Here is an 11,017-nt window from a genome sequence, read left to right as displayed (position 1 = left end):
TTGGGTAGAACCACAGAAACAAAAAAGACAGAACGCGCATCTCTAATATCTGTAAAAGAGAGAGCATGATCACGCTCTCTTTTTCACGACTCGTTCCCGTTTACTATAGTAGTCAATGAAAGCCAGCGCGTTTTAGGTAGTTTTTCTTTGTTTTTTTGATTTAATTAAGTTTATAGGGAAAAATAAATATTTCAAAACATATATATATTTCTAATAAACCGTTTGTTTGAACGTTTTTAATTAAATTTATAAAATAATTAATTTTCCTAAACAAGCGCTAAAGTGTAAGCGTTAACCTACCAAAAACTAAACTGGCCTAATAAAGTGGAATAGTTAGTGTAGTTTTTAAAATAAACAGCTAAAACCTCCTAAAATCACTGTGCGCCTATCTTTTACAATGTGTTTTTAACAAGCACGAAATTCAGGGCTATGTTTTAACAATCACATAATTCAGGTCACAGAAAATGCAACGACACAAAAAATGTGACGTCACAAAAAATGTGACGTCACGAAGAATACGATGTCACGAAAAATGTGACGTCATAAAAATGTGACGTCACGAAAAATCATGACGTCACAAAAATTGTTAAGTCACAGAAATTGTGACGTCATGAAAAATGTGACGTCACGAAAATTGTGACGTCATGAAAAATATGACGTTATCTAAAAGTGTGACGTCATAGAAATTATGACGTCACGGAAAATGTGACGTCACGAAAAATGTGACGTCACAGAAATTGCGACGTTATGAAAAAGTGACGTCACGAAAATTATGACGTCACAGAAATTGTGACGTCATGAAAAATGTGACGTCACGAAAATTATGACGTCACAGAAATTGTGACGTCAAGAAAAATGTGACGTCACGGAAAATGTGACGCCACGAAAAATGTGACGTCAACTAAAACGTGTCGACGTCATAAAAATTATGACGTCACGAAAAATGTGACGTCATAAAAATTGTGACGTCATGAAAAATGTGACGTCACGAAAATTGTGAAGTCATGAAAAATGTGACGTCACGAAAAGTGTGACGTCACAAAATTGTGACGTCATGGAAAATGTGACGTCACGAAAAATGTGACGTCACAGAAATTGTGACGTCATGAAAATGTGACGTCACGAAAAATGTGACGTCACAGAAATTGTGACGTCATGAAAAATGTGACGTCACGAAAATTATGACGTCACAGAAATTGTGACGTCAAGAAAAATGTGACGTCACGGAAAATGTGACGCCACGAAAAATGTGACGTCAACTAAAACGTGTCGACGTCATAAAAATTGTGACGTCATGGAAAATGTGACGTCATGAAAAAAATTGACGTCACAATTGTGACGTCATCTAAAACGTGTAAGCCCCATCTTCCCCCACTATGCTATATGCTACTAATTAAACCGTTGGTTATTTTACATGTATAGTTTTAACCGCTAACGATATAAAAACACATCCCATCTTACCCCATCCTGCTATATATTTAACGCAACACGATTGAGGAATTTTCCATTGCACCAGTTATGCTTCTGTTTCCTTACATGAGACAGAAAACTAAACCTGGAGTAAACCATTGTTGCCGTTACTGTCCGATATGGTTTAGCCTACTTGTTTGAAACTCATGGTCATATCGTGCCCTTTACCGGGCGTCTGTTGGTACGACCCAGCATTTTTAGATTTGAAAGCGCTTTGTAGGTGTACCAGAACAGATTTTTTTACAAAGTAGCTAAAATGGTCACTGTGGTATATAGCCTACAGGCTTGCATTATCTTTGATTTTAGTTGTTGTATTATTTGGTACTATACGCAAACTGATGTGATATATATGAACAAACTAACCAAATCTGTATGAAAATTTAAAATTGAAAAAATTAATGATCATTTTACCACTTTTTTCTACTAAACTTTATAGGTAAAAATGTATATTTTTATGGTTTTAATTGAGATTTGATTCATAGAACCTATGGAATATTCAAGTGGCGAAACATTACTTCCTTTTGATGAAAATCAAGCAAATCTTCTTGATGATATTTAAAACTATGTCTGATGTTTTCAAAGATGTTTTAACGAGGTATTTTTACGAGTTATTTGTTCTGTTTTGTTGAATTCTTGTTTTCTACAACCCTGTTGGTAAATACAGGAGACCACGTTTTACTTTAATCACTGAAAATAAGTTTGTCCACAGCACATGCATTAGGGGGCTCGAAAATATGAAACCGATGGCTCTTCATGAGACTTTTTTCTGTGTGATTAAAAAGTCCATAGTATACATCAGAACAAACATAACTTCTATCGTTTGGTTACAAATTCTAATTAGGTGATAGCGAATTTTCAATGGTTTAATTCGATTCGCGAGCATTTAATATTAGGACCTTACTATATTACGACTTATTTACCCGCTGAAAAAATATTTTATACGCAGTGAAAAAATATTTTATACGCATGAGGATACTGTCGAATAATATTGTAAATAAATTGTAATAATATTGTGAATAATATATTTATACTTTTGTTTATCAACAAGTGGGGTCCGTAGAAGAATATAAAATAAAGTGTCCCACTTTACCCCACTCCACTATATTTTACGATTAGACTCCAGTCAAATCATCTAAGACTAAATACGAGAATTATACATGTAGATATGATCATGCAAAGAATTTAAAACTATAAACCAGAAAAGTCTAAAAAAGTAACATCTTGTTATTAAGATTTATGTACATGCTATAAGATGTCATTATTACGCGTTAAATGGAATTGGTTTGTCTAGGTAAGATTGATATTAACGCCGAAGTCAACGTAACCAATTATAGTAGAATAAAGAAATACTTGGTTAACAGAGAGCACGAAATATAGTTACATTACAGAAGATTAATAAAAGCTAAACTGAAGAATCGGGCAGGTCATATGGTGCGGTCGTTTCGTCTTTTTCTGGTAATGTATTAGACGTATTTGCAGCAGAGGAACGACTTCGATAAGAAATTTTGACCATAAGGTTCATGTACACTGTGAATGCAACTGAATATAACGTAAATATTATGGTGAACACCCAGCAGAGGTAGTACGAGTAGTTGTAAGATGTTTTCATCGGGTGTTGTGCTGAGACGTAGTAGAGCTTGTTGCTTGACCAATAGTGAGTGTAAACTGACAAACCAACCAGAAGAAAAAATCCTGTAGATATCGAAAATTAGTTAGAAAGTAGAATTTTGCAGACTGTGAACAGAGTGCAATTTCATACCTGTTAGTATGTATAGAAACTCAACCATTATCAGTAATCCTCTGGGTCCGAATATTAAAACTTGTTTCTTGGCAACAACTAAACCTTGGCAGATAATTGCGAAAACAAGTGCGAGAATGCTCAATACGAGCATGGCTTGTAATGTAGTAATTCCTTCGTTTTGTACAACTAGAAAGAACGTAATTAGAAAAGTGAGTTGTTTGTTTCGTAGGGAGAGAAAGAGGGACACTTGAAACACTGCCTGCTATTTCAAAAATCAAAATGTATATGACACGTTTGGGGTGATACCATGAATTTGTACTATTAACATTTATATATAGTAGGGTGGGGAAAGATAGGACCTCTGTTCATTCTATTTTCTCGTTCAATTTGGTAGTAAACAAAGAACATTTTCAGAATTATATACCGTATCCTTACAATTACCATAGACCGCTGTTAATTGTTTAAAGCAGTGCTCTTCAACCGGTGTGCAAAATATGCCTGGGGTGCACCAGTGCAAAATGGTATACAAGAGTGCACCACAAACTTCAAAAATTTTCAGCAATAATATTCAGTTTTGTACATTTTTAACAAATTTAGCCACTTTCCTACAGTTTTTTTTTATATGAATTCTATATCTTGTATCACTGGAAATTGCAAAACTAGTCTTCTCTTTAACCGCAAACCACCTTCCTAATGATTTTGATTAGCGATGCTTTTCGACTAAGCAGGAACTTATTCTTGAACCCATTTCTTGTTGATGACGTCATTAGTTTTACGCAATCAGGGGTGCATGAGTTCGTCACAACAATTTTAGGGGTTCACCAACCCAAAAAAGGTTAAAGAGCACTGGTTAAAAGCATCTACAGAATATTTGGATATTATGTGCCAAAGGTGTCTCATCTTCCCCCACCCTGCTATATTAAAACACACGATGGGTAATTTAGCGATTCGTACACCTTGATATATAGGCGGGGTAAAGCGGGATACCTTAAAATTCTTGAATAGTTGTCAGAATAGTGTCGAATTATTCTGTAACATTTTTTTACTTAATTAAATATGGGTCAGTAAAAAATACCCTACTTTACCCCACCCTACTATATGCAATAAACAGTAGAAGTTTTGTTCTGTCATTTAAACACTAAGTAAATATTTTGTTCAATTTAGACTTTACTGGTGTGATTACGCGATGTGTGTATAATTATATATTAAAACAGTTACAAAACTGCAGAAATTACCTTTAATAGCCATATTGTTTTTTTCGTCCACATCGTAAAGATCGAAGGCACCAACAGTAAAATGAAGTTTCTTGTTTTGGTATTCAACACTTATGTTTAACCAACCAGATGTAGCAGTTACAAAAATATCAAATATTAAGCTGACAACTCCCACCAAACACGAAATATAACATAAGTGTTCGAATTCCATCTCAGATCAATACAACACACAAAACACGATCTCTTTTATAAATAAATGGCAATGTGCAGTGATCAGACTGATCAATCAACCTGGTACGAATTGTTTACACAGTGTGGTATAGTTACCACGTGATATGGTTAATACTTAAGAGTATTCTTGGTTATTTTTATTAGGTAAATACGTAAGAAAGCATGTTGATGATTAAATATACAACAATCTGAAAGTTAAATATATTTATCATTTCTGGCTTTATTAATTATTATACAATCAGCATAGCAACAATACGAAAGATTTTTACAGATTAATTATTAACACGACTTGTTTTGAGCAGTTCTCACGGTTGGCAATGTTTTGTGTAGTAATAACCTTATCTGTGTACAACAAACTGCAAGAGATTTATATTTCATACCTTATAGTAGGTAAGATAAGATAAAATGTATCACGGTTCTTGGATGAGACGATGAATTTGTATTACTATACCTTTAATAGTAGACAACGCTTCAATGATTTAAACTGTCCCGTCTTACCTTGTGTGTTTTCGAATTTGTAAAATTTCACCTGTTGTGCGAATCGCTAAAAAGCTCCTTGTGTATTTAAAATATATTTTTTGAGTTGTTGTAAATTAATAAAAGAATATTAGTACTAATTTGTGATGTCACCCCAAAAACGCCATGTATGTTGGTTTTGGAAATATTGGGCAACATGTGCTTAAATGTCCCATCTTCCCCACCCTCCTATATATGACGTTATGATGTTTAACGTTGAACATGTAAACAAATCCAAATGTGCAGAATTTAAACAAGCATACTTTTTCACATATTGCGCAAAAAAAACACTGGCTACCCATTTTCCGGAAAAAGAAGGTGTATTTTAGGCAAGATGGCGCGCAAAGAGACAGTTCACTTTTTAAAATCTTTTTTTTTTAACGATACACATTAGATTAGATGATAAACAAAACAGTTGTTATAGTATATGGGCGAGGGACACTTAAACCTGATCCAAATTTCGAAAAATTAAAATATATAGCGGGGTAGGAGAATATGGGACACCCTTACCACATAATATCTAAATATCCTGATCGTTTTAAAAAATCGACGGCTAATAGGAGTCGTAAGAATACGGTTTTATGGTTCTTTAAATAATGTTTGTTTTCCACCCAGCATGCGACGAGGAAGTATAATAAAAAGGTGTCCTATCTTTCCAATTCCTACTATATGACCGGTTTTGGATTATGTAGTAGGGTGGCGGAAGACCGGAACTTTTTTAAAAACCTCACGGTCCAATAAACTGCACGTTATATTAAAACTGCCGAAACATTTTAGTTGGCGAGTTTGAATCACCAATAGTTTCGCAGATGTTTGGTTCACCCGGGTGACAAATGTTGTTTATTTTTATTGTCACCGTTAATTGCAAATAATAACTAATCGGTCACATGCTTGTTACAATGTGTATAAAAAGATAACTAAACACAACCAAACAACCACATTTATTGAAACATTTTATCTACATTACTTGAGAGGCTATACTTTCTGGATTAAAAAACAGTCCACTAAAAGCTTCATTAAGAGCCTTTTTACAAGTCAATAAACTACCATAACCACCACCAATGTCACGTGATGTTGCTTGCCTTACATGGCCCATATAACCTAAATCAAGCATTTTTTGTTTGTTAGGCATTTCTGGTCCAAAGAGTTCTATGACCAATGGTTGAAAAACATAAGCAGAAGAAGGCATCTCAACAGCAGGTGGCGGTATAGAGTTAACGTTGCTGCCACTGACTAAGTTATTAAAACCACCAACTGCGATCTTTTCTTTCAGTGATTCTTTTACTAGACGTGACTGTTCTTCATTAAGTTTCAGACGCTTGTGCTTTTCAAGTACTTCCTTTGATGACATATTTGTATTTGTCGTAAGATCTTTGATCAATTCTTCATGATTTCTCTTCCGATTGGATTCGGTTTCTTGGTCAAGTTTGTTTTGCATGATAGCACGAAGCTGTTTTTCTCTTTCTTCCTGTTCCATTGCTTCTTTGAAAAACTTTCGTTGCTGATGAAGGTAGATCTGGTTCTTTCGAATTATTGTTTCATTCTCTTTTCTAATGAATTAACAAATAAATCAAGTAAATTATACTAGTATTTAATCAAAAAAAGAAACAAGCTTTAATAAAAGGGCACTTAGTTATGACTACACTAATGAAGCTACAGAAAACACTTTTTGTCCTCAGGTGCTCGGTTTATATGCACCAGAAATAGAAAAACGTTTCGCATAATTTGCCAACTATAGATTATTGCTAAATAGGAATTATCCCAACAACATTAACCCTTAAATAAAATTTAACAAATGTATAGCCTTTTAAACACAGTCATATTGTAATCAAAAGTGTAAACAGTGCCTATTTTTAATGTCGCATTAGTCGAATTCTTTAAAAATTGCTGGCAGTGAGCGGCTGGCATGTGAGTCCCAACATGATTCACCGATTGCGTAACAGTTGGTTGCGCAATAATTAATCAACATATAAAGTTCCGACCAATCAACCAGCTTTATATTCTCATAAATCGGGAATTCATCCGGGAAAGTGACATTGTCCATTGTGACATAGCACTGCTAGGGCGTAATACACTTACGGTATTAATTGCGCAGTAAAAGGGATTGTTATATTACGTGCCATACAAACCAATATTATATTAGCTTACTATGTGTGGCAAACGAACATGAACTGGTTGCAGCAGCAACATTTAAATGAAAGAATGTAACTTGCTTTATCATCGCATGGCGGAGTTACCATGCATATTACTTTGTGAGTAATTAATTAGCCCTAGAACACATGTGTCTTCAATTGATAAAAAGGCCGAACACAGTTTAACGTGAGCTGGCATTATCTTTTATACATTCCTGGTAATTAATACAGAATATTTATTTTCAGTACGAGGTACCCGGAATTTTTAAAACTTAGGCGTCTCTATGGCCAGTCACCCCATGAAGTAAAACTTTGAGCTTAGATTGCCAAAGATACTTATGTTACTAGTTCCTACTTTTGAGTTGACCTGTTGAGTCAGTAACAGGATTTAAAGTAATCATTATTATCAAAAATAGAAATATTAATAACTTCCTGTTCAATTTACAAATATAGAAAAATATATTTACTTATATTCTGCCATTTTTTCTCTAGTTTCCTTTTCATTTATTCCACTCTCCAAGTTAAAAACAATATTTTCTATTTCTTCAAGGTAATCATTGTAGTCATCTAAATTGGTAAAGTCGGACTCCTGCTTGTTGTATATTTTCAAAACACTCTTTCGAATATCAACTTCTTTGTCCACCTCTAAAAATGCATTTAAGTTACTAATCAGTATAAATTATCTTCTAAAATATAAAACATGAACTATATGATACATACGTGTGTCTTCAAATAACTGAACTCGAAAACCAATTTTTCTTAGCGTTCTACCACACTCTGGACATGGGGCAGACTCCCTGGTGAATGTAAGTTCAACACATGCCTCACAGAGAGCATGGCCACATGTGTTAATTAATAAACGAAGTGAAGGATTTCGATATTTGGTCATACGACATCTCGGACAGGATAACTCATCCATTCTAAGCAAGCAGTAATGATACAATCTATGTTGATAAATAAAAATGACTGTAAATAAACATAGTTTGATGACTACAAAATGACAGATTATTTTTGTCAATATTGTAAACCCTTATTTTAGCAAAACCCCAGTAAATAGAAAATGAACAAGAAATTGATTAAAAAACGGAAAACATATTAGATAATTAGATATGATCAAATTTGTAACACAAAGCAATATTTTAGAAAACATAGGAATAAAAGAATAAAAAGTTATATATATATATAGTTAAGTGGGGTAATAAAAAACAGAAAACATAAACTTTGGAGTTTGGATTTTCTCCCAAGTAATCAACTAAAAAAGAAATATTTTTAGTCTGGAGGAACAGTATTCATCATATTTTGATGTCCAAAAAAGATTGTAGGATTTCTATGATTAGTGATTACTTAAAATTTTGTTCGAAATTTTGTGCTGTTCTTTATTCCCCAGGATTTGGGGTAAAAAAATCATTTGCGGGGCAATAAAAAACAATTATTTCAAAAGCAACTTAACTTAATCTAAAAAAGAAAAAAAATAATTATGGAAGTACAGGGTTATAATACAAATATTAGTCATACAACTTGGCTATTATGCAGTCTATATTTTCTCAGAAACCTCAACTTTTTCTCATTTTTTCACAAAAGCAAAATATCTCCTACATACTTTTAACAGCCTTGTTCCGAAGCTTCTCTTTTATTTTATAATTTATCATTTTTACTTCACTACTTCCTATTAAACATAAGCTTACTGGCAAATAACATTTATTAGACTAAAAACAATGCCCATAAGTTTCATAACCTATATAAAGCACCAGAAGTAACCAGAGCATTACACGTGATTTAACTAAATTATAAAGGCTTTTGAAAATCTAAATGACATCTTAACTTTATCTAAACTAAATTCAGCAACATAATCATAAAAATGACCTGTAACTAAACAGCCTTAACCTAAAACATAAATTACATCATCAAAAAATGTGGGCAAAGCTGTAAAACATCTGTTTTTGATACTTGATTACCTTTAAAATCAATTAAACCATTTAGTAATTTAAAACAATTTACATACATAACTTTAAAATTAATTTTACTACAAAGTTAATATTGGTTGGGGTAGAAAAAACAAAAACAGAAAAAAAACACAGTTGTTGTTTTTTACCCCTTCCCATAAGGCGAATTTGGAGTAAAAAAAGACAGAGAAAAAAGTATGAAAAGTTTGTAAAGATTAAAATTAAAATATACCAGCAGCAAGGTACTTAAATATGTAGCAAATACCTGCAGTCATAATAAATTTATCACGAAAGGCCTTCTCACGTAAAAAGTTTTTTTTGTCAATTTTTTGTTTGATTTAGGAATTTGTGTTTTACCGAAAAAATAATTACCACCTAGAATGACAGTTAGGATAAAAAATAAGCCAAATAAATGTCCTTTTTAACCCACAAAAGCTGTTTGAGATAAAATGATTTTTTAGCGGGCTAGGGGTGTTGTCCTTTCTTACCCCAAGTAGCCCATTATTTTTTATTAGCTCACTTTACTATATATATTATACATTGGTCAAGTTGGGTAATAAAAAACAATGGTGTACTTGGGATTAGGAAAGAAAACCCCTCAGTGTGCTAAAAACTTTTTTCTTACAAACAGCTTTTGTGGGTAAAAACTTTATTTTGCTTATTTTTCTTTTTAACTTTTATTCTGTGCGGTAATTCTTTTTTTGGCAAAACACGAAGTACTAAAGCAAACTAAAAAATAAAAAAATGATATTTTTTTGGGATTTGATAATCTTTTTATTGTGAGTTTTTTTTTGCTAAATCTTATATGAATGCAGTATTTGTTATACATTTAAGCAGCTTGCTGCGTATACATTTTCATTTTTGCAAACATTTCTTATCATCTTCTCTTGTTTTTCTACCCAAAAATTTCCTTATTGAGGAAATATGCAACTGTTTTTTTTATGTTTTTAACTTTTTATTTCAGTTTTTTTACCAGTTCATTATACTTATCACCATTTAAGTATTTTATCATAAACAACTATTTATTGTTTTAACATATTTGTGCATACAAATTAAAAACACCTGTTTTCTATCGGGTATTACAGTTGGCTCCTTATTCGCCTGAGCCCCCTGTGGCTGCTCGGTTGACGGGGTACATGCGATTCGCCACTGGCTTACGGAAACTTTTTGTAAAAAGTAACTGATTGGTTGCTCGACTTGCACCCCATGAATATTTCGGTGCATACTGGTTGAAAAGCACTGGGTTAGGCAACCTATGGGCTTTGTGACTAATAAATGTTATTTGTGGGTAAGCTTGCTTCTGAGAAAATTTAACTGAGTAATGTATAAGTTGAATACAGGATTGTAAAAGTTGTAAATCCGGACGGTGATCGTTTAATTTTATTGAAAATCCGGACGTAATATGTTTTACGTGCGTCTGTCGCCCAAGCTACCAAATCTTGTTATAAAGCGTATTACTGACTATCACCACGACACCACAGTCTAGTACGGGCGCCTGTGCGATAGAAACCGTTGTTAAAGCTGCGATCTAATGTTTTATGTTCGTCGCGTGTTCGTAATAATCAGCTAACGAAGTCGCTCGAGTAACAAACATTGCCGTGCTGCAATTTGATATTTTGCGCTTAATTGTTACGTCACATGTCTTATTGCAACATAACTATTAACTATGACGTTTCATTACGTAACAATCGGGAGGAATGCCCACTGCCCAACGAACCACGAGATCGAAACATCGTGTACGAGCGTCACATTTTTACCCTTGCGCTGCGT

The 11,017-nt window shown here is 33.4% G+C and overlaps 2 protein-coding genes across 2 annotated transcripts; both read right to left on the bottom strand.

Moving 5' to 3' along the window:
• Window positions 1–2,312: 2,312 nt before the first annotated feature.
• Window positions 2,313–4,733, bottom strand: LOC100184513. The gene is made up of 3 exons (XM_002127944.4): window positions 4,447–4,733; window positions 3,230–3,397; window positions 2,313–3,162 (listed from the first exon to the last, which is right to left on the bottom strand). Exons 1-3 carry the CDS (start codon window positions 4,634–4,636, stop codon window positions 2,873–2,875), a joined length of 648 nt encoding a protein of 215 aa, XP_002127980.1. The 5' UTR covers window positions 4,637–4,733; the 3' UTR covers window positions 2,313–2,872.
• Window positions 4,734–5,984: 1,251 nt separating this feature from the next.
• zf(ring)-55 (zinc finger (RING)-55) lies at window positions 5,985–9,295 on the bottom strand. The gene is made up of 3 exons (XM_002127846.4): window positions 8,025–9,295; window positions 7,772–7,949; window positions 5,985–6,722 (listed from the first exon to the last, which is right to left on the bottom strand). The coding sequence occupies exons 1-3, from the start codon at window positions 8,221–8,223 to the stop codon at window positions 6,131–6,133; spliced, it is 969 nt and encodes a 322-aa protein (XP_002127882.1). The 5' UTR covers window positions 8,224–9,295; the 3' UTR covers window positions 5,985–6,130.
• Between the last annotated feature and the right edge of the window lie 1,722 nt (window positions 9,296–11,017).

Source organism: Ciona intestinalis, unplaced genomic scaffold (genome assembly GCF_000224145.3).
Source record: "Ciona intestinalis unplaced genomic scaffold, KH HT001272.1, whole genome shotgun sequence".
NCBI classification, from domain to species: Eukaryota; Metazoa; Chordata; class Ascidiacea; order Phlebobranchia; family Cionidae; genus Ciona; species Ciona intestinalis.
Note: the sequence above shows the minus strand (reverse complement) of the source record. Positions and strands in the feature narration are given on the sequence as shown.

What these genes read in the sequence shown, in the direction of transcription:
- LOC100184513 (XM_002127944.4), bottom strand. Translation starts at nt 4,636, where the DNA reads ATGGAATTCGAACACTTATGTTATATTTCGTGTTTGGTGGGAGTTGTC. An exon ending in AAACAATATGGCTATTAAAG is followed by an intron (nt 3,398 to 4,446) that starts GTAATTTCTGCA and finishes CGTTCTTTCTAG; the next exon opens with TTGTACAAAACGAAGGAATT. An exon ending in GTTTCTATACATACTAACAG is followed by an intron (nt 3,163 to 3,229) that starts GTATGAAATTGC and finishes CGATATCTACAG; the next exon opens with GATTTTTTCTTCTGGTTGGT.